Source organism: Triticum aestivum, chromosome 1D (assembly GCF_018294505.1).
Source record: "Triticum aestivum cultivar Chinese Spring chromosome 1D, IWGSC CS RefSeq v2.1, whole genome shotgun sequence".
In the NCBI taxonomy this organism is placed as follows: Eukaryota; Viridiplantae; Streptophyta; class Magnoliopsida; order Poales; family Poaceae; genus Triticum; species Triticum aestivum.
The window spans coordinates 64,621,549-64,648,103 of record NC_057796.1 but is presented as its reverse complement, the minus strand read 5'-3'; the positions used below and the strand labels follow the sequence as shown (position 1 = coordinate 64,648,103).

Sequence of the window (26,555 nt, the reverse complement as noted above, 5' to 3'; positions counted from 1 at the left end):
GAGACGTGGAGGCCTCCGTTTTTTCTTGTTAACAATTCTCAGTATGTACACACGGGGCCCACCGGCTATAAAGTCGAAAAAAATGAAATGCTATCTTCCAACGTTGACAGGGCTTTTTTTTGGGAAAATAATAATTCAAGGGGGTTTATGCAAAAAACTGGCCACACGCCCTCCTGTCTGCCTTCGGGTCACTTACGGCGGGACCCATGCCATGTTGGCGCGCCTAATCAGCGGCTCGGGCGTACACAGCCAAGGTTTGCACCGTATTTGCACGTCCGAGCCAACTTGTTACACCAGTTCGATGTATGCCGCAAGTTCTAGCACCAAAGTAACCGTTTGTGCCAAGTTCAAGCACCACCGGTGTAATTGACTCAAATATCTCACGAGCCTTGGTCGCCTCCGGTTTCCCTTCCCCGTATCCAATCTCTTGACCTACCGCCGCCGCCGCCTCCTCTCGCTTCTGATGCTGCCGCTCCGATGAAGATTACCACGCCGCTGTTGCTTAGATCCCTGGAGAAGGGGAACAGCAGCTGCGCCAAGCGGCATGCCTCGTCCGAGCCGCATGGTGGCCGACACATCGGCGCTTTCATGGCCGGTCCTGGGCGGTGCCTCGTCAGCGTTGTGGATGGCTTGGGCAGCGCCTTGGCATCCAAGAGGGGCGAAGTGGGCCGGCCAGCATGCGTGGGGTGCAAAGGCCACGAGCAGGAAGGAGATGCGCTGGAGGTGATGGAGGAGGAAGTTGGAGGAGGCATCAGCGTCCATGGCGACGCCGCCACGGGACCCCCCGTGCACACCTCAGCGTCCATGGCAGCGCCGCCATGGGACCCCCCTGCACACCTCGGCATGCCTCGTCCGTGCCACATGGTGGCCGAGATGCGGCCGCCCATGCTCTGCCGGCGCCGTCTCATCCTCTTCATCAAGAGGAGGCATCTCTGCCGGACGCCCGGACCACGCCTCCCCATCTACCGCACTGTAATGGCCACCTCCTGGATGAGGTATAGCGCTGTGTTGACCGTCCTCTGCTGCCCTGGTTCCTAACCTCTGCTCCTGCCGAGGTCGGCTGTTCGTCGAGGCATAAAGACACCTCAGTTTTCTTTTCTTTTTCCCTATTTCTGTTCTTGCATTTGTTTCTTCTTCTTGGACCTCTCTGTATGCTGCTTTAATCTTGTTAATGTATCTGTAGTTACTGATAAAGTACTCATCAGGCTTAGATTCAATTTTATGGGATTGCAGGCTGAGGTGAGCATCATGACGACCCGTGGCTGATACAGAGAGCTCCTCGAACGGGAAGTAGCAGTGCTGGAAGAACTTGAAGATGAGCAGGTCAATTTTGGCATGTCCAGTTAGTTCAGGTAACCTTTGCATCTTTACATGTCTTTGCCTTACTGCCATTTTATTTTTGCTGCGTTGCTATTTGGTTCCGAAGTCATGCCTTCGCCTTACTGTCGTGCTGATACTGGATGCCACATTGAGGAATATTGGGATCACAACTTAACTTAAATTAGCAATATAGTGTCAATGGGCGTCATCTGAACCTAATGAGATGTTGTTTACTAAAGAACAACCCCTTGCTACTTGCACAGTACGTGAAAAAACACCCTAAATAGATTGAAGAAATCATACTTGACTGTGATTGCATTTAGTTGATGCGTACGTGTATTTCCCATCAGTAGACCAAGTGGGTACTGGGTAATCTTCTATATTTCAAGTCCAAGCTTTCTATGCATTTTTCTATCTTTTTTTTGCATATCTTAGTGATCACCTGTAGGGCTGAATTATGCCATTGTTGATGGTGCACAGGTCTATTGCTTGGTAAATCTGGAAAATACGTCTAAACTATCTTTTAATCTGCCTATAGTGTAATGCTACGATTATATATATGGATACATCATATCGATATGTCAAGAGACCTAAAGCCTTAAGAGTTAAAGTGACAAACTGGGACTGATGTCATAATTGCATATGGGCTTTGTTCAATTATTTTCTTGCCTAGAACGATGATGTTTGCAGATGGGCTTTGTTCAGTCATAAGAGCTTATCGGTTCAGCTGGCATAATTTTGTTTCTTCAGTGTACTGTTTCTGAGGAAAAAAATTATTTTGTTTCCTGTTTAGGTGAATTCATGGCCAAGATGGACGGATTTCTGTTGTGTGGGCTGGAGGTTCTTGAGGTAGGGCACCAGCACCAACTAAGCTTCCATTCTGGTAAAATGTATGACATGCTTGATGAGCATGCATATCTATGGTTTTGTGGACACTGATTTAGTTCCATGCCAGTTTATTTCCAGCGGTTGGTCTGCTTCTTTATAGAGATTTTTATTACTAAAATAAATTAGAAACTGAATGTATACTGCTTTCACCTTCAGTTTGAACATGACATTGTCTTATTTGTGACATAGGTGGAAATTAGCAACCAGGCTATAGTCGGTGCATGGATGACCAAGTTTACTTATTACTTTATGAAGATGATGATTCCTAAATGGAATTAGGAGCTAGGTCCAGCATGTTGATTGTGCTTCAAGGTACAGTTGTTTGTACCTTATAAAACTAATGCTTTTTATTGGTGGTGCATCTTGACCGAAAGCTTGATTCATAGATAGCTTCTCTTTGGCCATGTGATTATTTGAAGATTTTTGCTCTATGTTGTTGTTTCCCTTGATTAGGTTCAGAACATGATTGCAGCAATTAGTCCAATTAATATTTTGTTCATATGCTTTGAATAAAACTGTGTTCAGAGATCATGTTGTATGCACTTAGGGTACATCCAATCATTTTTGCAGGTTGAAACACGAGAAGAACTATCTTGCCTGCCTGAAATTGACAGGAGCTTAGTCTGAATGTCGAAGAAATACTGGAATGTAGGATGGAAAGGTTAGCATGCTTACTCCATGTAATAATTTCAGAACTACTGTGTTATAGTAATGTATTTAGCTAAACCTTTCATTCGGCATATCCATAACTCAACCAGTTTATGCATGATGATTTAGGGCGTATTTATTTCCAAAGCAAACAAACTACTGGTCTTCGCTGGGTAAGGATAGGTGTTTGGTACCGAAACAAAAATTTACTTTGTCGGGCTAACTAGCATGCATGGGATAGAGAATCTTGGCACACTCGGAAAACAATGTAACGTTGCAGCATGTCAACATCATGTTCTGAACCATTTTTAGTGGCTGAGAGAAGAAATAATTGTCCAGGCTCATAAGAAAGAGCTTTTCATTTCAGGCCATTGTTTCGACGAGCTGATGAACAACCTGGGTGTCTAATTTTATATGAGCCAGGGAAAGCAATTTTATACCTAACAGCTCTCCCCTGATTTGGATCTTTGCTGGCCGTTCGATCTTGCTCATTTTGGTCAATTGTGCCAGTTCGGTCGTCCGATCCTTGCATCGTGTTATCACCATGCCTATTTTATTCTCCTAACTTTGTCATGGATTAACATCATATTACTAATTTTTTGTGTTGAACTAACCAATTTAACAATCAAAATTGCTGGCCTTGCATCAACTGTTGTTGTTCTGCTAGCCATAGGCTGCCCCTCAGGTTCATAATTCTAAGCTTGGACCATGTGGCCCACCTTAACCAATGCAGGTTGATGACTCCGTGCGGTTGCTAGGGGCACAGGTTGTGCTGATAAAAGTCCATGAATTTTTTATTAGCATCATTATTTTTCAATTTGATCTATTGTTTTCTAGCTTTTCTTGTGTATCAACTTCCATATATGGTACTGTTTGTCAAGCATTACTATTGTTCTCACTTAGAATTTTTTCTTTTCTTCTTTGCTACTTTATATTTAGATGCTCAAGAAATTTGGGAAGTATCATAGTGGTTCGGGCCTTGGTGCTACATGAGACACAAGCACCTTCAAAGTACATGTGTGTATTATGGATATTAGTGCTTTTGCTCATTCTAATTTTTTACTTAAGGTGGTTACATTTTCTTACTTTTTTGCTGAAAAAGAGTGAATTCAGTCATGAACATGCATTGATATATTTATTGTTAGTTTATCTTCGTGTTATCGGTATGCTTTTGATGGCTGCAACCTGAACCAATTATATCACTATTCCCATCTTACTTAGTGGCATTGCTATGCTTCACAGTATACAATGTTTTGCATGCCAGTATAATTCATAAGTGGTTTTCGTATTTAGGTGTTATTAATATGGTGAGTGATTGAAGGGGAGGCATGAGGAGAAGAGCAGTCCAAAGGGCGGATGGAGCATGTCACTTGTTGATGTTCTTTCCATTTCCGGACAGAACAACTTTTCTATGATTTGGGTGTATGTTGATGTGTGAAAGTCAATCATTTGGATTCCCAACTAGACTATTGTGTGTGTTTAATGTTTTATTGTGCATTGATAAAATGTTTCACTGCCCGTGTTAGATGAAAGGACAACACGGCATAAGGGAGTTTGCCCTTTAGGAAGGTTCTTGTTTGCTGCTGTGATTAAAATTAGGAAATTTATATACCTATAGCAGGATAGTTGCTCAAGCTCAAGTCTTATGTAACATGTAACATCTGAACTATGTTTGTGCTAATAATTTTTTCCATTGAAAAAGGCCATGTTGCACAAGGTAGGTGTTTTGGGTTTTAATTCAGGGAGGTGACACCAATTATGCGTTTGATCTCCAAATGTGTTTGAACATAATTAAGTCGAGGAATCTTCGCGGTAAAGTTGTATGTCATATACCTTGTGCCATTTTTTGGCTCTATGTTACCCGAACAAGACAACAAAATATGCATGCTACCCTAACTGGTTGCTAAAACCTACTTCTATAGCAAAGTCAAATATTTTCACAACACTTTGGGTTTGACATGGTCTTTGCACTTGCTCAAACATAAAGTTATTGAAAAATGCAAATATTTTCAACGCGCCCATGGTATCAAATTGTACTCTGCGCCATTTCGCTCAGAGATAAATTAAAATGTGTGTGTGCGCATCTCATTGTAGACGACAGTCTCCATTTCTTTCTATTAAAGGGGGTACATTTTGTTATCATATGTCCTTGCCCACAACTAAACCAACTAAAACATGGAAAAAAATTTCAACACACATGGATTCAGCGGGTATCTGCGCCATATGTCCTTGCAAAGTGAAACTCTTTTCATCGATAACATGGCTTTAGCGGGTCTCTGCGCCATTTGGCGCAACTAGTCAACTAGTTCTCAGAACAATTGGACAGAGATTGAAGGCTTCCAGTCCCCTGGTAAAACTGACAGCAGCTTTGTGCACATGGGAGAAATGTTGCCATGGTGCTCTTCTGATAAATCATACTCTATACTTACCGCTGAACTAACTAAATCTAGGTCACTGCCGATTACAAAAGAAGTTAGGTTACTACAGTAAGCGCTTCTATACTCTAATTCTGGATACTGTTGCTATGCACGGTACCATTTGGAGACCCTAGTGCTAAACTGGTATTGAGATCACATGGCTATTCTCGGTACCATTTCGACAACTACACTGAACCCTGACCAATGCCCTGTCTTTCTGGATGTTGAACTGCACTGAAGCAGAGTGCTCTTTTACCAAGAAACTTTATTCAAAAGAATCCAAAATTCCGGTGACTTCCGTGAGGACCAACATATTTACATTCAGTGAAAAAATAGTGACACCTCAACTCGATCCAAAAGGAAATAAGAGTTTAATTGTTTCAGCCAAATTCCTAAAAAAGTGATTGAATTTCTGTCAAATCCAGAAAATAGAACTGGCCCTTTTCGCTGAACAGGAAACCAAACATCGGTGTTTCCTAAATTTGGCCAAACCAAAGTTTAAGAATCCTTTCCCCTTTCCCCTAAATTTCAACAAAGTACAATAAATACTCCCTCCGTTCCTAAATATAAGTCTTTGTTGAGATTCCACTAGGTGGACTACATACGGAGCAAAATGAATGAATCTCCACTTAAAATACATCTATATGCATCCGTATGTGGTTCATAGTCTAAGCTCTACAAAGACTTACATTTAGGAATGGAGGGAGTAGCAGACATGGTAATTAAAACCTTGATGGAATTGGTCTCACAAACATGGAAGTGCATCTCAAAAATGAGGTACGGATAGGAGAAATAATTGGCACTACTGGAGACTGACATTATTTGTTGCCTATGGGGATATAGCATTAATAAGTCTCAGGTGAATGCGTCATTCTGAATAAAAAAAGGTACGCCATTTCCATTTTCGTAGAAATTGTATTTTGAAGGCAAGAAAGTGTGCCAACAATAAGCTCACCATGATTTGTGTACAAATTATGTGATGAAACAGGGGAAGACTTTTTTTTACCAAAGTGAGCCATCAAATATATTATTGAATGATGAACATGCCAGCATGATTCTCTGAAATTTATGGCACCGTATAATACAGGGATTAATTGTGTCCAGGGAAGGGAGCCAACAGTGCAAGGTATAAGATGGATTCTGCATAAGGAAACGCCCAAAACTTTCTACTCCCTCTGTCCCAAAATATAAGAACGTTTTTAATATTATGCTAGTGTAAAAAACGTTCTTATATGTTGGGATGGAGGGAGTAGTAGTTAGAATTGAAGGAAAAATCAATGTGAACATGGCATATCTGACGCTTTGCACCATCTCACTGCTATAGGCTAGCAAATCTACTGACTACTGGACGTGCACATATTTTGTACCTACAAATATGGGTGCATATTCATTTGATTATGCTAATTTTCTTAATTGACTGCAAAACCATAACATAGAAAACATACCTTGGAAACGGAGTTGGTTCAGTGCATATATGGCACCTGTATATGTTTCCTGTATATGTTTCCCTCTTTTAGTATTTTTCTCCAGCATATTTGGCATCCCATGTACCACCAGTCGGTAGTTGAGATAACCTCAGTGATTCTTATCTTCGAGCTTATAATATTGAGTCTGTGATGTAATGGAACTATAAGTTAGAGGCGCGCATGTAAACGAAGGCATTGATAGTGTAAGGTGAGTGGTCATTCTCTCTCCTCTCCTCTCCTGAGCTCCCCCGCTCCTCTCCGCGCCGGCGGCTACTCCGGCCCCGACGCCCATCCTCTCCCGCCGGTCTTCCACTCCGGAGCCGGTGTCCACCATGGCCGACCGGGTCTCGCTGTCTGGGGCTTCCTCGGAGTCGCCTTCGTCCGCTCGTCCGCCTTCCCCTCCGCCGCGGCCGCAGCTACGCTCCCTGCTCGTGGTGCCAGATGTGGTTGTTGCCACGCAAAATTGCAGCGCGACAACACGATAACCGTCGTACTTTCGTGACGACGAACGATTGCTTTCCGAGCAAAGCAACAAAGATCCCCTCTGTTTCGTAGAGGAGGGACGACCGCTTTTCAGCGCAAAACGGCAAAGATGAACCAAACCCTAGGGCTGCTAGGGCTCAGTAGGAAAAGAACGATAGATAAAACATAGGTGAAAAAACAGATTGGTTTCGTTGAATAGATCGATTGATCTCTTCTCAATCGGCCACGGCCTTACATTTATATTGGCACGCTGGATTTGGCGTATACGAAAACAATTCCAAAGCTAAATCGACTAGAATCTGGCCATCTTAATTGGATTACCATGTATAGCACGATTACCATATATATCACTTTACGTTTTTAATCGGCCAGCTAACACGTATAGCTAACCTGCATGGCAACCCCTCTTGGCCATATTCACAGCATAAGCACTCCTTGCCTTGCCTTTTATGAATAAAATATTCCGGCAACGTCGCTAATCACAACACATAATGGCGATCACTTATGAATCATATTTCTCCACTCTTTACGTGTATTTCTGCATGTTGCACTTTCCTTCTGTGTAACTCCATCCATAGCATTGCAATCTTCAGCTTTGACCTCTGATCCTTGTTAGGACTTGTCCTAGGTAGCATTGTGGTAACTCCGAGATGCCCTGAGTCTGGTTAGGACATGTCCCAAGTATCCTCTTGTCCATGAAAATTCCTGTTGCAATCTTTAAACAAAATAGTAACTGATTAGCTTGGATGACCACTAATTAATTTGGCCTATCAACAAACTACTAGCCAAATTACACCATGAACACATGCCCCCCTGTTTTTGGTATAATTGTATTCACCAAAAACATATTATTCCTTACGACAATGTCGATAACTTCATCAGCCATATAGTTGCTTAGGGCGATATTTCAAAAATTATATCGGCCAATTTTACTTAGGGCGATACTTGCAATAACATATCGGCCACATTATCTCATGTTTTCTTGGACATGCTATGACAATACTTTTTTGAATATTTACCATTGGGAGCTTTGGGCAACTTCTCCCCCACAATGTGCTTCTCCCTCCATGTCATTTTCGGCACCATTGGTTTTTCCTGATCGAACAAGCGCTTCTTCTCGACTGTCTCTTCCTTCATTTCAAATGCCCGTAGTCTCTACACACGTCGTTTCTGAGTGTGTGTGAGTCCCGTTGGACACCACCAAGGTCTTGGTTTAGTCTCTGGTGCAGCTGACTTAATTCTGTTGCCCCCCGAGTCTCTCAGCCTGTACTGACGTACTTCTGCTTTTATGGCAAATATTTTATCTCTGGCCGAAATACCTCTCCGCTGATCATGTCCATTACTAGCTTTAAATTTCTGGCCGCGTACATTGCTTAAATCCAAATTAGTGCTAGATTTGAAATTTTTGGACGCTCCTGGGCCACAACCTCCCATGAATAAATCAGCATATGAGCTTGCCGATTTAGACCGTTGGTTAGTACATGAGGATACAATGAATTCTTTGCTCTGTCCAAAATTAGTTTCCTTTTCAAATTGATTACGTCGGACGGTTTGTTGCAACTTCACGCCATCACTATTCTCTCTGTACCTATGGCTTCAATTTTCCCACTGTCTCTAGTAAATTCATCAGCAGATGCATCAACCAACTCACTAGTACGTACAATTTTCTTGTCTACATGTGTCTGCACACTAGGCTGCAAATCATCTTGTAAACTATTATCTTTTATTGCGCTAATCTTGGTGCAGCCACGCACAGTCCCATCATGTGCTTTTGCATCACTTCTACGATTGATTGGCACCCACATAAATTTTTGACCACCTATATGAACTTCACCATATGCACTCCGTACCAATGACCGGTCCCTTTGGACAACAATTGCATCACATGATCTAGCTGCCTCATTGAGCCGAGCCCTTTTCTCATGTATGTTTGCTCTGAACATAGGCCTCGGCAGAACCCATTTTGGGTGAAAATAACCTGGCACTGTAGGATATGACACCCAAGGATTAAAACCCCATGGAGGAAACTGCGGGTACATAGGAGGTGCACAACCCAATACGTCGGCTCCATTGCAATATAGGGCTGCTGGTCATATAAATTTCTTTGCCATTGCTCATGACCGCCAGGTCCAGAAGGAGATCTAAGACGTTTATTATCTCCAAGCCGGTTAAACACATTGCTGGTCTTGCGTGAGGTGTACTTCTCCAACAACATGCTAACTGGCGGCTTTGGTCTTGGAGCTTGTTTCCTTCTTCCATTGACTTTCCAAACTCCTACTTCTGGATTTTTTTGTTTGATCATCCTTGGAGAAGCATTATCATCAACGACATTTTTCTTTCTTGCGAATTCGGCCTGATCCGACCGAATAAGCATTTTCTTACTCTCAAGCTTGACCACATTGATAGGAAAAGCGTCACTATCGAGCTTCATCTTAGAACTTTCTGTAAACGTCAATCGTTCTTCATTAATGGCCGATTGCACCTGTTGACGAAACATGTTACAATCATTAGTAGCATGAGAGAAAGAATTGTGCCACTTGCAATAAGCTCTCCTACCCAACTCTTCTGTAGGTGGAATTACATGACCCTCTCTCACTCTAATTAATTTATTTTGCAGTAACATATAAAAAAATTCTATCACACTTACTAACATCAAAAGTGTATTTAGTTCCATCTCTTCTAGCAGGTGTGGGTTTCAAAGCAGAACATGCAAAGGGTTTTGACTTTGGCGCTGGAATCCATTCGGCTACACATATATTAAAGTAAACTTTACTAGCTGAATTACTATCATAATCGAAGGCATTACCTACATGATTATCCTCCTCATTATCAATATTATCTTCAAACCGACTATATTGTTTAATCCCCTTAGTCCGGTTTTCTTGCGCCAAAGCCTTCTGCAAAACTTGATTAACATCTAAAAATTCTTGCCCTTCTAGTTTATCCTTAATATGAGTGAGAAGACCCGAAAAGGGAAGATCGGCTAAATCCTTTTCGGCTATGGTCAAGCTGAAACATCGGTTTTTGACATCCCTAAACCTCCTAATATAATCATGAACGTGCTCATTATATTTCTTCCTAACCATAGTTAAATCTGAAAGCCGAAGTTCTGTTTCACCGCTATAAAAGTACTCATGAAATTTTTGCTCCAATTGTGCCCATGTTGAAATAGAATTAGGAGCAAGCGATGTAAACCAAGTAAACGCAATACCGGACAAAGACAACGGAAATAATTTAATCCTATAAACGTCCGATGTGCCAATATCACAACATTGGGCTAAAAATTATCCGATATGCTCGAAAGTGGATCTACCATCTTCCCCTGTAAACCTAACAAAGTCAGGAATTCTAAAATCGCGAGGATAAGCCGTTGAATCGAAGTAATCAGGGTATGGTTTTTGATATGCACGCGCTTTACTCTTTGGTTCTAAACCGAATTCTCTTAATATACTAGCAAGCTTATCCTTAAAACTATCATTCAGCTGTAGAGAACTAGTTTGTGGAGCAGATGGAACGCTAGCACGTGATGGAAACTCCGGCAAAGAAATTTGAGCTTGTGATGCTTGCAACGGAGACCCATTAAAATATGAATCGGGTACCGGCCCGCACGGAATCCCGGTACTGATAGTCAACAACGGTGGTGTACTATATTCTACAGTTGGATAACAAAGTTGTTGCAAACTAGGATTAGAACTAGCACTTCGGTTATTGCTGTTGTGATTTTGTGGAACCGAAGTTGAGACAGTAGGAGCAGCTATGCTAGGCATAAAATTATTAGCCGAACTGCTCACATAGTTCCGACCACCTTGATCGCTATTTAAAGGAACATTGGGCTGCACAACGTTATTAACCGATGCACCATGTGTATGAATATTACTAGGAAAGTTAATGAATCCTGTATTTTGTAGTGGCATCAGCGTTTTCTCAGAATATCCATAATTGATTTGCAGCACTAATGACCGAACATGACTAGGTAAATTATTTGCAAGATCTTTATGAAGCTGCTCCTTAAATTCTTCAATTCTATTAGCTACTGATCGAGTAATTGTGTGTGTCATAGTTTTCACATCAGAATCGTACTTAGTAGCTACACACACATCAATTGGATTAGAAATTTTGCCGGTTGACTCTTTTTACCTCGGTGTTGATCGAATCTGAAGGGTTCGACACATGTACCTTCTTGACGATGCCGATGCTTGTCTTGCGGTATCCAGTCAACTGCAATTTTAGTCGCTCAGCCATCTCTTTCTTAATCTCTTGTTCAAGCTCGCGCCGATCATCTTCCGACAGATCGTCGAGTGTGACGGCGATGACGTTCTCCGGGTCGATGTCGCTCCCGTTCCTGGACTCGGTACTCATCGTGTGCTTCTTCTTCTTGCCGTCCCAGCGGAGTCGCCAATTGTGTTGCCACGCAAAATTGCAGCGCGACAGCACGATAACCGTCGTATTTTCGTGACGACGAACGATTGCTTTCCGAGCAAAGCAACAAAGATCCCCTCGCTTTCGTAGAGGAGGGACGGCCGCTTTTCAGCACAAAATGGCAAAGATGAACCAAACCCTAGGGCTGCTAGGGCTCAGTAGGAAAAGAACGATAGATAAAACATAGGTGAAAAAACAGATTGGTTTCGTTGGATAAATTGATTGGTCTCTTCTCAATCGGCCACGGCCTTAAATTTATATTGGCACGCTGGACTTGGCGTATACGAAAACAATTCCAAAGCTAAACCGACTAGAATCTGGCCATCTTAATTGGATTACCATGTATAGCACGACTACCATATATATCACTTTACGTTTTTAATCGGCCAGCTAACACGTATAGCTAACCTGCATGGCAACCCCTCTTGGCCATATTCACAGTATAAGCACTCCTTGCCTTGCCTTTTATAAATAAACTATTTCGGCAACGTCGCTAATCACAACACATAATGGCGATCACTTATGAATCATATTTCTCCACTCTTCACGTGTATTTCTGCATGTTGCACTTTCCCTCTGTGTAACTCCATCCATAGCATTGCAATCTTCAGCTTTGACCTTTGATCCTTGTTAGGACTTGTCCTAGGTAGCATTGTGGTAACTCCGAGATACCCTGAGTCTGGTTAGGACATGTCCCAAGTATCCTCTTGTCCATGAAAATTCCTGTTGCAATCTTTAAACAAAATAGTAACTGATTAGCTTGGATGACCACTAATTAATTTGGCCTATCAACAAACTACTAGCCAAATTACACCATGAACAGTGGTGGGCACCACGCATGGCCCTATCGTGCGCGACGTGCCGTTGCGCCCGGCGGCGCGGCCGGCGGCTGCCCGCTCGGGTTGGCAGACCCGTGCCAGTCGTAGATGGCCGATGGTGCGTCCCATGTCCCCTCCGCGCCCAGCCAGGCGCTCCCCTCCGGGCAGGTGGCCCGACGTTCTTCCCTCCTCCAGGACGTCGCGTGGTCGCATCCCGGCGATGCTGATTGGCTGCTGCTACAACTGTGGGAGTGAGGAGCACATCTCCGCCATGTGCATGAACCCGCCGCTCTGTGTGCGCTGTGGCGAGGTCGGCCACATCTCCAGGGATTGCTCTGCTCCCCGCCCTCGTCCGCGTAGCTCTTCCCCCGTGGATCTGCCGCGGCCCCCGCCGGCTCTCCGTCATCGCCCCCTTCCCCCTCGCGCCCCGCTCCGATGGATTCGCGCCGGCCGCAGCCGCTCGCGTCGATCCCTTCGTCGCCCTCGTCCCCGACTATGAGGTCGCTCCTGCCACCCCCCGCCGGGCCCTCCTTCGGCTGGCGCGGTTCGGCTGGGGATCCCGTGGAGCCAGGTTGTCCGTGGTGACTCGGTTGCGAGCGTGCAAGGCCCGGGCTTTGCGGTGCCGTTCGCGCCGGCGGTCTCGCTCGGGGCGGGATCTGGGGCTTCGCAGGTGGTTCGGGAGGATCAGGTGGACTGCTGCTTCTTGGAGACCGGCCCAGATGTGCGCGCGATGGAGGAGGAGCTCGCCAGGGCGGTCGTGGTCACCGTGGTCGGTTCGCACCAGGCCGCGCACCTCGCGGCGGCGGCTGGCGTGATTGTGGAGGAATTCGACCTTGCACCCTTGGACATGTCGATCAGGGAATTCTTTCTGGAGGATTTTCTCGTCCTTTGTCGCTTGGAGGAGTTGAGGAACAGGTTGCTCCGGCGTGGTCGGGCGGGTACGGATCAGTTCGACCTTCTCTTCAAGCCTTGGTCGCGCCACACGCAGGCTACGGGGATCTCCATGCCATTCGTCATCCCTTTAGCCCTTCGCGGCGTGCCGGTGAATGCCTGGACCTGGCGGACTGCTGACGTGCTTCTTCCTGGTCTGGGGCTGGTGGTCAAGGTGGCGGCGGCGACGGAGGCCCGGAGCGACATGGCTGGCTTTCGGGTGTGTTTGCGTACGGACTATCTGGCCAGGATTCCATCTAAGAGGATCTTGGTGGTAGAAAAGGCTGATCGGAGGAGTGAGCGCGCCTTGGTCCGTGCTGGGGTGGATGATGCGCTGTGGTACCCGATCTGGATCGTCCAAGAGGCTGTTGCCATCCGTTTAGGGCCACAGGTGGATGCCCCTCCTCCGCCGCCGGCGTCACCTCCTTCCCCTGCGGAGGGCAGAGGCGGCGATGATGGTCCGGGCGGTGGGACGCGTGCAGACCGGGAGGGCCGGGGCTCGCAGGCTGAGTATGACGTGGGCTCCTCGGCGGCTTCGGCTCCGTCGCCGACGAGGCAGGTTCAAACCAGTGGCGAGGCTGGTCAGCAAAGGCGGGTGGTGGCCCCGGGTGCAGCTGATGGAGCGGTTGCTGTGGTCACGGGAGCAGGTCCGGTCGGGACGCTTGACTCGGTCAGCGTGGATGGCCAGGCAGCAGGTGGACAGCTGGATGAATCGGTGGGCTGTTGGGATCCGCCCTCGGCCGGTAGTGGTGTGAATCCTAGGAGGATTTGGTGGGGCTGCGGGGATGGAGCGAATCGGCCTCGCTGGAATGTGCGGCCGGTGGGTTGGACCAGTCGCCGGTTGGTGTATCTAGGCGCAGGGGCCTGCAGCTGTCTCCGCTGGTGGGGACGGGCGGACCACCCTCTGTCAGGATTGGCCAATGGGATCTCGCTTTGCAGGTGGCGGAAGGTGAGATACGGACAGAAGACGTGGGCCAGCTCCTGTCGCAGCCCGAGGGGGATAGTACGGATTTTGACAGCCTGCTTTTGGCTAGCCCGGGAGAGTCGTTGGGAGATGCTTCTGAGGCGGTGGGACCAGTGCTGCATGCGGATGGGACGCGCCCATGCAACCGGGACGGTTGGTTTCTCGTCAGCTTATCGGAGCAGGGAGATGGGAACGCTGTGCCGGCAAGTTCGACTACGCCAACCGCGGGCCAGACCGTAGTTCAGCAGTTCCCTGAGGAGAGAATTGCACAGCTATGCACGGAACTGAGGCAAGCCATCTCTCCGCTGTTTCCGGCGCCGTGGGGCAGAGAAGGGCTGAAGAAGCAGCGGCGCCCAAGGAAGAAGAGGCCTCCGGTTTCTTCCCCGAGGCGTAGCGTGAGACTGGCTAAAGGTGACAGGGGCTCAAAGGCCTCAAGGCAACAGGCGGTAATCATCAGGAAGCTGTGTCTTGCGAATGAGGGAGATGTGATTTCGGATGAGGCTTTAAACGCCTACGTGGAGCTCTTCGACAAGCCTCTGCTGGATAGCCACGTTCAGGCCATCTTGGCCCTGCTTGGCTGGGACGCGTCGGTCCTGCCCATGATTGTGGACGATGTCGAGGTGGTGCCGGCCCAGTAGGGGTGTCATGGGCGGTGGTTGTGGGCTTTTCACATGGCTTCACATCCCCCGAAGATGTTGGTGTGGAATGTGCGTGGGCTAAATGCTTCGGCACGTCGTGCGGCTGTTTGCCAGGTAGCTAGGTCGGCTCATGTTAGCATCGTTTGTCTCCAGGAGACGAAGTTGGAGGAAGTGACGGCTCAAATTGTAAAACAGTGCCTTGGGAATAGATTCGAGGATTTCTACTATGTGCCAGCGGACGGTACACGCGGTGGCATCTTACTTGCGTGGGACCGGTTGGTGGTTTCCCTCTCCAATCCCCATGCCACAACAAACACGCTGACTACGTTGGTCAAGCAAGAGGGCATGCCGCTTTGGTGGTTCACGGGAGTGTACGGGCCGCAGAGTGATGCGGAGAAGGTGGAATTTCTTCAGGAACTTAGAGACGTTCGTGACTTGCACGTTGGTCCGTGGGCAGTGGTTGGAGATTTCAATCTCCTTGTGAACCCAGACAACAAGAACAACGTTGCGATTAACCGTAGGATGATGGCACGCTTTAGGGCCATGCTTAACAGGCTCGAGCTGAAGGAGCTCTACTTGAACGGTTGAAGATACACGTGGTCTAATGAGCGGAGGAACCCAACTATGGAGAAGATCGACCATATTTTCGTCACCAACGATTGGGAGGATGTTTACCCACGTAACCTGTTGACGGCGCTGGACACGGCAGTGTCGGATCACTGCCCACTTCTAATTGATCCCGACGCAGACTTTCAGATGGGCCGGCGCTTCAGATTCGAAATTTTTTGGCCCAAAGCGGAGGGCTTCTTGGACATGGTCCGGACAGCATGGCATTCTTCTTCATCGCAGGGGAACCCGTTTGTGGTTCTAGATGTCAAGCTACGTGCAACCGCAAAGGCTTTGCAGAGCTGGAGCGATAAATGGATTGGGAACATCCGGCTGCAGGTGTTGATTGCGCTCGAGGTGATTGGTCGGCTGGACAAGGCCTCAGATACTAGGCGGCTGTCAGAGTTGGAGCATGGGCTGCGGAAAACCCTGAAGAAAAAACTGTTGGGCCTATGCTCTTTGGAAAGAACAATTGCGAGACAAAGGTCGAGGATGTTGCAGCTGGCGGAAGGGGAAGCTAACACCGCTTTCTTTCAGAGACACGCGAGGCATCGCCAACGCAAGAACGTGATCACAAGCTTACAGCGAGAGGGGTTTTTGCATTCGGGGCAGGAGGATATATCGGAGATGGTGGATGATTTCTACGACGAGCTGTTCGGGTCGGCTTCCCCTAGGTCGGCCTCGCTCAATCTCGATCTGCTAAACCTTCCATCGCACGACCTCTCGCATCTTGAAGGGACTTTCTCGGAGGAAGAGGTGGAGAAGATCATCAAGGACATGCCATTTGACAAGGCACAGGGCCCCGACGGTTTTACCGGTAGATTTTATGTCACTTGCTGGCAGATCATCAAGGTCGATTTCATGCGGGCGCTGAACCAATTCTATGATGGTGACATGAGGGGTCTCGCGGTTATTAACAAGGCGTTGGTTTCACTACTTCCCAAGAATGCAGGGGCTTCAGATGTGAAAGATTCCCGTCCAGTTAGTATAATCAGCGGCCCGATAAAGATCTTTGACAAAATCCTGGCCTCGAGGCTGGCGGTGGATCTCCCGAAGCTGGTGGGCCAGCACCAGAGTGCTTTCGTCCGCGGCCGCTCGCTCCACGACAATTTTATGCTTGTGCAATGCACCGCGCTGCGACTACACTCTCTGAAGAGCCCTTCCGTGCTACTGAAACTTGACATCACGAAGGCCTTCGACACGGTCAGGTGGCCTTTCCTCCTCGAGGTGCTTCGGAGATTTGGATTCGGTGAGAGGTGGATAGCCTGGATATGTGGGCTGCTGGGTACATCCTCTACTAGGATTAAGGTGAATGGCCTGCCGGGGAGGCCGATCTTGCCATGCCAGGGCTTCAGGCAGGGGGATCCGTTGTCCCCTATGCTCTTCATCATTTGCATGGAGCCCCTGCTCGCCCTCTTCCAGTATGCGACAGACAAGGGTTTACTGGCTCCCCTTTCCCGCTCCGGCCTACGGCAGCGGATTTCGATGTATGCCGATGATGTGGTTGTATTTTTCAAGCCAAACGAGATCGAGACTCGCACTTGTGGGGCAATTCTGGAGCTTTTCAGAGGTGCGTCTGGTCTGCTGACTAACACGAGCAAAAACACACTCGTACCCATCCTTTGCTCTCCGGAGGAGATGCACGAGGTTTCAGATCGCATGGATTGCCCCACCTCCCAGTTCCCATGTCAATATCTTGGATTGCCTCTGACGCTTAGGAAACCAACTGCCACGCAGCTTCAGTACCTGGTGGATCGGGTCGCCGACGCGTTGCCACTTTGGAAGACATCTTTGCTTCCAAAGAGTGGCCGCTTGCTCCTCATTCTATCTACCTTAAGTGCTATCCCGGTCCACTCGATGATCTGCCGGCAAAAACGCTCTCCGCACTTGCAACGATCTGCCGGAGATTTCTATGGCGTGGACATAAAGACGCCAGGGGAGGCAACTGCGCGGTTTCTTGGGATGCAGTTTGCCGTCCGAAGTGGGCAGGTGGACTGGGAATTCCTATTTTTTAGTGGCTGAATAAAGCCTTGAGGGCCCGGTGGCCATGGTTGCAGAAAACTGACAAGGACAAGGCATGGACAGAATTTCGTATCAAGGTCCCTCCCGAGGCACTAGCGTTGTACCAGGCGGCCACACGCATAACGGTGGGCAATGGCAAATCCACGTTCTTTTGGGAGGATCGTTGGCTCAACGGATCGCGGGCGTCTGAAATTGCATCACTGATCTACAACAGGATACCGGCCAGGATCAAGCGATCTCTACTCGTCTCAGACTCCTTGCTCAACAACAGCTGGGCAGGACAGATTGGACCGAGCTTGACCCCGGATGCGCTATGGCAATTCCTTGATCTGTGGCAGCGTGTTGCGGAGGTGCCGGTGATTGACCACGAGCTGGATATGGTGAAGTGGAGTTGGGAGAAAGATGGGCATTACTCCGCCAGCTCTGCTTACGCGGCGGGATTCATGGGTCTACAGATAGATCCTACGGCGGATTTCACCTGGGGCTCCAAGGCCCCTCTGCAATGTCGGTTCTTTGCGTGGCTAGCCTTTCAGAATCGCTGTTGGACCTCTGATCGCTTGGCAAGACGTGGACTGCCACATCAGGATTCGTGCCCTCTATGCGGCCAATGTGAGGAGTCGATCCAACACCTGATGATTGGCTGTGTATTTGCGAGACAGATTTGGCATTGGATGGGCCAGATCACTGGTAGAGCGGAGTTCGAACCTCTCGGTGATGAGGACATCTACGCATGGAGTGAGAGGCAGAATATGCATGCCCAGGATCGGAAAGCCACGAGGGCCAAATGTCTCCTCACCATGTGGATGATTTGGAGACATAGGAATGACGTCGTGTTCAACGGCGTGTCCCCCTCGGTGGCTCTGACGATGAGTCGGATCAAGGAGGAGGGACGGCTGTGGGCCATGGCCGGCATGATGAAGCGTAACGCTAGGGGTTTTGAGGTAGAGAGAGTAGGGTGGGAGGATGTAACGTAGTATGCTTGTCGGTCTGGGTGGTGCCAGCTTTGGCCGGCATGTAAATAAGCTTGTAAATCTTTGGGAAGTCTTCCCCCCTCTTCTTTAATGGATGATATGCACTTTTGTGCATATTCGAGAAAAATAGTGTAAGGTGGGTATTTATACCATGGCTTTACTGGGGTCAACAGCTGCCAAAGCTGTAACAGTCAATTCAGTTGACGCCTTGACTCATCTGTAATGTAAATTTGACGCCTTGACTCATGAACAGAGCCAATAGGAGGTAAAACATATGTTACCCTAGTGATTAGTGTAGCCATGTCTGAAAAAATAAAGATAAACATAATGTTCACAACCGTCATGAATAGCAAGAGAACTAGAAAATAGGGAAATTCGTCGGGTCAGGAACAACTAGTTTGGCCAATGTCTTACGAATGAAGCTAATTCTGTATAGATGATCAACTGCTCTGTATTTGTGTCTGACTCTAAATATTTGGTAGCCTTCAATTGTATAGATGACCACTTCATGGAATGTATCTTTAAACATAGCCATTTTATCCTTTGGTATTGACCCTTCTGCTTTACCCCCCGTGAAAATAAAGGAAATCTAAAGTGTACCGATGGATAGAGCAAATCTTGTGACAGAAAAATCAGTACCGTTCTTACTTTGGAATTGACCATGATGAAGTTTAGACCATACAGCTTCAGTGTTCCCATATTGAAAATAGTGAACTTGAAATCAAACGTGTGTCTTTCCAGAATTCTTAACATGGGGCCCTCCATCAGAGGCAACCTAGTGATGGTACACTGGATTATGAAATGAATGGTTATAGATATGCTACCAAAAGTTAAGCAGTATAACCTTTTTTGACAGTTAAAGGCTAGTTGATAGAAATAAAGAGAACTAACAGAATGGCAGTGTGTTAATCAATTTCTTCGCTGATTCTATGGTTCCGTATTTGAAAAGAATTCCAACGCCAACATGTTAATCTATTTTCCTAAAACCTCTAGAGTGCACGCGCCCTAAGTAGCAGAACCGGGCGGCCGTGTCCTGGCCGCACGATTGCGCCACGGATCACGCCCCCGTCCGCCAGGTGCCACCTGGTCTGATTGGCCCCGCCCGCGGTCGTGGGGCAGTTTTGTCCCCATCCGGACGTGATGGAGGCCCACTTGTAAGCGATACAAGGGAGAGGAGAGGGGTTCGTGGGCGGCGGTTTCGAAATTGGTGCATGAAATCACTCAAGTCGGTGCTCTCTCCCCATTCTCCCCATTCAGTCTTCGTCCTCGCCTGGCCTCTGAACCGAACGGGCCGCGATACGGTGGAGGCGCGGCGGAGTCCTCAAGTCAGCGGGGGGCTCACGGGTGGCTCTCCGCGGAGGGAATCGTTGGTGCTCGTCAGCGTCGAAGGTATGCTCTGCTTCTCCTTCCTCTCTCCGTCTTGCAGGGTGGCGGATTCACCGGAATCTGAGGGGGATTCTTCCTAGGGTTCGAACGGCGCGAACTACTCCAACTTATGGTCAATTTTAGCACATCTCTTCCTCTGATGCGGTTGAGCCCTTTCTCTGTTAGCACGCCCCCAACTATGGTCGGGATCTATGGCACAATGGTGTAGTTGGGTAGGGCATGGGTACTCGTTTGCCTCATTTTGCTACGGTGTTCGAAAGCTAGTAGGGGATGCACGTCCAGGGCGCCTGCGATTTTAGGGCGATGGAAAGCGGTTGTTGATTGTCCAGGTTGTTTCTGTTAAGGGGCAGGGGTTTGAGATCTGTTCATGATTTCTCCTAGTCCTTCTCCAAGTTCTATGCCTAGTTCTATGTTGTTGTTAGATGTGTGCAATGCTGTGTGCAATGCAATGACTGATTGAACTTGTTGTATAGGTAGAGATTTTTGATTAGTTGCACAAAATTCTCCCCAGTTGGCTGCATCCATATAGTAGTTGGCTATCCATATGCTCTGCAGTTGCACCAGTTGTCTTGGTCAGTTGGCTTACTGTTTGTACTAGTTGGTTGTCTACACGGCAGCCACAAGTTGCTGCTGAGTTGGCTGCATCACTATACTAGTTAGATGTCCATGTGTTCTACACTTGGCACTAGTTACCCTGCTTAGTTGGCTTGCTGTTTTGTGCTAGGTTGGCTGTCTGTACGTTGTTCAGTTTGCACAAGTTGCCTGATTAGTTTGCTGCATCCATATACTAGTTGGCTGTCCACATGTTTTGCATTTTTGCACTAGTTGTCATGCTTAGGGTTGCTTCCTGTTTTGTACCAGGTTGGCTGTCTATATGCTGTTGAGTTGCACAAAGTCGCTCCGCTTCTGTGTTCGAGTTGGCCCCGTAGGCGCCCTGCTGGTGCACTACTTGTCCATATATTCTAGTTGGCTATGCATTTCTTTTGTCGTAGTCCTTTTGTTTGTCCCAGTTGCACAAGTTATCATACTCAGCTGGCTGCCTTTAGTTAACTATTTTTGTGCCTAGTTATTACTTGCCTTAGTGAAACTAGTTGGCTTATATGTTGTCCAGTTGCACAAGGTTGACTTCCTAGTTGGCTGCATCACTGTAGTAGTTGGCTGTCCACATGTTCTACAGTTTTTTGCACTAGGTGTCCTGCTTATGCGTAGAGGTCTGCAGATCAAAGCAACCTTTTATGTTTTCTCTAGTTTGTTTTGTGCATCTTCTAATTATGTTTTCTTTTCTTGTATTTCCCCCCGCAGGCTAAAAATGGTTATAATAGGAGGAGATGTGGATGACAATGAAGAAGATGTATTTTATTCATTTTTTCTGTTTCTTTGAGTTGTTTTCAACTTATCCATGTATGCTTATGTCCCTTTTTCATGTTTTTTGGTTGCTTAATTAGGGTTCTGGAAGCCAATCCCTTCGCCGGAACTCGAAGCGTGCTGCTAATTGCCAGCCACGCTCTGCGCGTAGTGTTCAGCAGGGAGAGGAAGTTGAGGTAAGTGGCATGCTGATGACACAACCACCTTATTTTGGTTTTGTTTGGGTCATATAATTTTTTTTGTGTTTTTCCCATGCCCATGTTTTTTATTTTTCTTAGGATGTTGATCAGTTTCAGGTTGTAAAGCGGACTAGACGTGCAGCAGTTGCAGGGGGAGCTGAATCATCTACTAGGGTAAGAAAATCCTTGAATATCAATGTTTCTTGCTTTTTAGACGCTGATAAAATTATGCAGCCGTTGGCACCACTATTTTGTTGTAGTTGCTCAATAACCATCTTGTAGTTGGCATCACTGGTCATCTTGATCTAAATATAGTCCATATAGTTTTCCCAGAAGTTGACATGAGTTGGCATCTTGTAGTTGACATCACTCGTCACCATTTTGTGCAGGCAGCAGTTGCTGGAGGAGCTGCCTCATCTTCCGTATGTGTGTTTTCTGTGTTTATGAGCTATTGAACAGTTTCTTGCAAACCTTTTTTCTTAGTTGTTGTTATCTTCTTGCAATATCATGCTTATCATTGCACATCCCCTAGAACTTTTTTGTAGTTGTCAGGTCTAGTATGTTTTCTTAGTTTTTTCCAGGTTGCACACTGGTAGTCTTCCGTTGTCATGATGAGCTTTCATAGTTGCACAAAAACATCATATTAATTAGTTGGCATGATACATTTTATGTTTATATAGTTTTTGCAATACTGATCAAAATGATCATTGCTAGTTTCTTCTCAGTCCAGTTTTTTGTCTTGTGTTTAATTTTTTTTATTTTCTCATCATCAGGCCAGCGGTGAAGGAGTTGAGGTGGCTGCAGGGCAAGATGTGGAGCGACCATCACAAGCGGGCAGGATAAGGGCATCACTACTGGAATTAGCTTATTTGCCATCTGCTGCCGACGACAAAGAAGGTCTTTGCCGTCCGCTTCAGGAAAACGGACGGCAACAAACTGGCTGATGGCAAAGAAGGTCTTTGCCATCAGCCAATTCTTTGCCGTCCGCTAGCGGACGGCAAAGAATCTTTGCCGTCAGCTGGCAGATGGCAAAGAGAGAGGTGGCCCCCGCTAACGAGCTGATCATAAAAAACTTAACGGGCCCCCTTCTTTGCCGTCTGCCAGCAGACGAGAAAGAGAAAAAAAGCGGACGACAAAGGTGGGGCGGACGGCAAAGAGCTAACCTAACTAACGGCCGAGCCCCATCCCGCTCCTCCATCTCTCTGTTTCTGTCTCCTCCCCGACAACCACCGCCACCCGCCGTCGCCCCCTTGCCCCGCCACCCGCCCACCCGCCGCCCCCGCCGCCACCCCCAACACCCGCCGCTGCCCCCTTGCCCCGCCACCCGCCCACCCATCGCCCCTCGCTCCGTCGCCCCGACCACCCGCCGCCCCCCTTGCCCCACCACCCGCCGCCGCCCCCTTGCCCCGTCGCCCCTTGCCCGTCGCCCCCTTGCCCCGTCGCCCCGCCCCGTCGCCCGAACGGCCCACAGCCGCGGCGCCCCGCCGCCCCACCGCCCGAACAGCCCACCGCCGCGGCGCCCCGCCGCCCCCACCACCTGCCCAGCGCCCGGCGCCACCGTCGCCCCGGCGCCACCGCCCCGAAGCCCTGCGGCCCCCGTCGCCACCGCCACCCTGCCGCTGCGAAGCCCCGGCCAACGCCATCTCCGGTGAGTTTTTTTCTTCTGTTTTTTCTTTTTTGCTATTTAATTGTTAGATTAGACTAGATATGTGTTAGTGTTAGATTTAGTGCTAGATTATATTAGATTACTAGTGCATGGGTTTTAGTTAATTAGTTATATAATTATAAGAAGTAGAAAAAAGATGAAAAAAGAAGAAGAAGAAAAGAAGAATATGTAGAAGGGGGAAGAAGAAGAAGAAGAGGACGAGAAGAAGAAGAAGAAGAAAAAGAGGAGAAGATGAGAAGAAGAGGAAAAAGGAAAATAATGAAGAAATAAAAGAAGAAGAAGAGAAGGAAAAAAGAAAAAGAAGAAAGGAAAGAAGAAGAAGAAGAAGAGAAGGAAAGAAGAAGAAGGAGAGAAGGAAACACCCCGACCCCGTGACCCCCTGACCCCGACACCCCGACCCCGACACCACACCCCGACACCCCGACCCCCTGACCCCGACACCCTGACCCCGACACCACACCCCGACCCCCTGACCCCGACACCCCGACCCCGACACCACACCCCGACACCCCGACCCCGACACGACACCCCGACCCCGAAACAGCACCCCGACCCCGACACGGCACCCCGACACCGACACGACACCCCGACCCCCGACACCCAGACCCCGAAACAGCACCCCGACCCCGACACGGCACCCCGACCCCGACACGCCACCCCGACACCCCGGCACGACACCCCGACCCCGACCCCCGACACCCTGACATCATATATTTTTCGATTTTGTTATGAGAAACATCATATATAATTGTGTTGATCGGGTAGATTTAAACATCATATATATTTTTTGATTTTGTTATGAAAAACATCATATATTATTATTCATGTCGGTATTTTTTTATGTTGTACTAATTTCGTTTACTCTTTGTCATGGCAGGTGTTGAAAGATGGTGGGCGCTGGTCGGGAGCGCTCCGAGGCCCCTTCTTCGTCGGCGCGTGGTGGGAGGTCTTCCATTCCACACGCACCTCTCCGCCGAGCGTTGCTGGACAGTATGGCGACACCGCCGGGCCCTTCTTCGTCGACAGCGGTGCCCAGCAGGGGACGAGGTAAGGGAGGGAAGAAGAGAGGAGCACGTGGTCGCGGGAGAGGAGGTAGGGTGACTGCTAGGGCGCCTTCCTCGCCGCCACCCCCAGCTGTTTCACCCGAGCACGTGACTGCTAGGGTGGACTCGTCCGAGGAGGAGGCTACACGGACTCCGGTCCACGAGCCTTCGGCCCACGAGCCTCGGGTCGACGGGCCTTCGGCCCACGAGACCCCGGAGGAGCACACGTCTGGATGGGGTACCTGGCCGGATGAGCCTGAGGGGCCGAGTGGCCATGCTGATGATGGCGGGGAGCCGACTGATATTGAGGAGGAGGGGGCACCGTCTACCAGCGTGGTTGTACACGGCTCCCGTCCGTGCCGGCGACCCGCGAGCAGAGGTGGTTGATTTACCCTGATGGGGAGAGGTAAGTGCATTTAATCTTTTTGTACCTTCTGCATTCACGTTTCTTCAAATATCTAATGCGTTGGCCTTGTCATGCTGTAGGGGTTGGGACCACCATCATAGTGTCCGCCGGCCCAACTCCGTCCTTGGAGTGCTTTGCCGGCAAAACTTCCCGGGGTTTGTCACGTTGCCTGGTGAGGGTCGGCTTCCAGAGCTTGGATTGAGCTGGGAGCACTACTTGGCTGCCCCGGCCCCGCCGGGTGAGATTATCGACGGTGTCTTGTGCGACACGAGGGCAGACGTGGTGATCAGAAAGTTCTGGGTAATTTCTCCTTTACACATTTAAAAATCTTCAACTAGCTAGTTATTAATTGTACTAATCAATATTGTCTCATTTGATTGCAGACATTCTACAGGTGTGAGGAGGGATACGAGGAGGAGGCGGCAAATGTTATCGAGAACGTCTGCAAGCGCCTACTACAGAACTTACGGCACGAGGCTCGGGTGCAGGCTGTTCGAGACTACTACGCCTTGCGTGGTATCAAGAAGCCCAAGCCGGCGTGCCGCGATAAGTTCCTAAGTAAGGAGCAGTACATGAAGGTAATTCTTAAGGCCTTGTACTTACTTCCTTCATTTAGTAATTCATAGCCGTAGCGCTCAAGTTTCTATTTGCTAACTTAGGCGCCTCCGAGATGGTGTGCGGATCGGATGGATTGTTGGGAGGTGTTGGTCAATGAGTGGTGCTCAAAAGAATGGCTAGCCGTCCACAACGCGGCCAAGGACAAACGTGCCCAAATGGAAGGTGTGCCACACCATCAAGGCAGCTCCAACTTATATCAGTTCGGGCGGAACTGGGTATGTGGTTTGCTTCATGATTCATGCAATTCATTCATCATGCTAGCTTGAGCCCTTTAATTACTAATTTACTTTGTTTCTCTCTTTCAGGCACGCTACAATAAGGCGGATAAGGTGCCAGAGGTGTACGACCTGTATGCCATGGCCCACACTGCCTCTTTCAAGAAAGTCAAGGCATTCTCTCCGTCTGACCTCGATGATGCAAACAACTTCACCAACATCTCCTCCCACGACAAGCTCGTGAAATATAGAGATGAGGGGAAGGCGAGGAAAGGGGAGGACTTTAACCCGAGCCAGGGTCCCATTGATCCAGAGCTGGTGATGATATCTGGTGGCGGGAGGTCCCATGGCTCCATAGCCATTGGAGATGGACTTATCCGTTGTCCTAGCACTCTCCCGGAGATCAAGGCGCGCCAGTCGAGCTCCGCTCCTGAGATAAGGCCTCGTGAACGGCCAGTCCAACTCGCCATCAAGGTTAGTTATACGTACTCAGCTATCTTTCTCCATTACATTGTGTGTGCTTCCATCAATGATTACAAATGGTAACGAGGAGTGGTGTTGCAGGCTGCTATACAGAGTGAGAGAGATAGAACGGAGAATCTTCTGGCGGAGGCGGCGGAGAGGCAGCGGGAGTTGGAGGAGAGGACGACAAAGATGTTGGAGGAGGAGAGGGCACGGAATGACATGCAGGCAAGGGCCATGTACGAGCTCCTTGTGGTAAGTTTCTTCTGCAGATTAGCCAAAACATTCATGTAGTGTTTGTCTCATTACTAACTAGTATGACTGAGTCGTCAAAACCAAATGTGCAGTCTGTGTGCGAGAAGACCGGTCAGACCGCTCCGCCGATGCCAGTGATTGCTCCTGGGACCACGGTGAGTTTAATTTGAATGGACATTACTTGCTAGTCTTAACATTTGAGTGTCATCATGCTAACGAGACATTGGAAATGATCTTTGGTGCAGCGTAACTCCAGACAAGCATCGCACGATCCTTCTCCAGCTACCGGCACGAGCCTGCCCGCTCCTACACCTCCATGATCATGGTAAGTTTCTCTAGTGTTTTGCTTAACAAATGCATAAAGACCTAG

At 48.2% G+C, this 26,555-nt stretch overlaps 2 protein-coding genes across 11 annotated transcripts; one reads left to right on the top strand and one right to left on the bottom strand.

Annotated features, from left to right (window-relative positions):
- The first annotated feature begins 334 nt into the window (after window positions 1–334).
- On the top strand, window positions 335–4,572 carry LOC123180325 (uncharacterized). 10 transcript variants are annotated; one of them, XR_006490880.1, is made up of 7 exons: window positions 335–995; window positions 1,234–1,352; window positions 2,114–2,169; window positions 2,398–2,520; window positions 2,779–2,869; window positions 3,224–3,924; window positions 4,150–4,572. XR_006490880.1 is itself a non-coding variant. In XM_044592352.1 (3 exons), exons 1-2 carry the CDS (start codon window positions 478–480, stop codon window positions 1,241–1,243), a joined length of 528 nt encoding a protein of 175 aa, XP_044448287.1. In that variant the 5' UTR covers window positions 356–477; the 3' UTR covers window positions 1,244–1,352; window positions 2,114–2,187. The 10 variants fall into 10 exon arrangements, 1 of the variants encoding a protein (XP_044448287.1); XR_006490879.1 differs by having other exon boundaries at window positions 337–995; window positions 3,224–3,873; XR_006490883.1 differs by having other exon boundaries at window positions 338–995; window positions 3,796–3,924.
- A 3,247-nt stretch (window positions 4,573–7,819) lies between these two features.
- Window positions 7,820–11,839, bottom strand: LOC123165336 (uncharacterized). Its single transcript, XM_044582969.1, has 2 exons — window positions 11,399–11,839; window positions 7,820–9,704 (listed from the first exon to the last, which is right to left on the bottom strand). Exons 1-2 carry the CDS (start codon window positions 11,579–11,581, stop codon window positions 9,042–9,044), a joined length of 846 nt encoding a protein of 281 aa, XP_044438904.1. The 5' UTR covers window positions 11,582–11,839; the 3' UTR covers window positions 7,820–9,041.
- Between the last annotated feature and the right edge of the window lie 14,716 nt (window positions 11,840–26,555).

Bases quoted from the DNA above. Each gene is read 5' to 3' on its own strand.
- LOC123180325 (XM_044592352.1), top strand. From the start codon at position 478: ATGAAGATTACCACGCCGCTGTTGCTTAGATCCCTGGAGAAGGGGAAC.
- LOC123165336 (XM_044582969.1), bottom strand. From the start codon at position 11,581: ATGAGTACCGAGTCCAGGAACGGGAGCGACATCGACCCGGAGAACGTC. The intron at 9,705-11,398 runs GTACATGTGTCG...TTTCGTCAACAG, and splicing joins GCATCGGCATCGTCAAGAAG to GTGCAATCGGCCATTAATGA.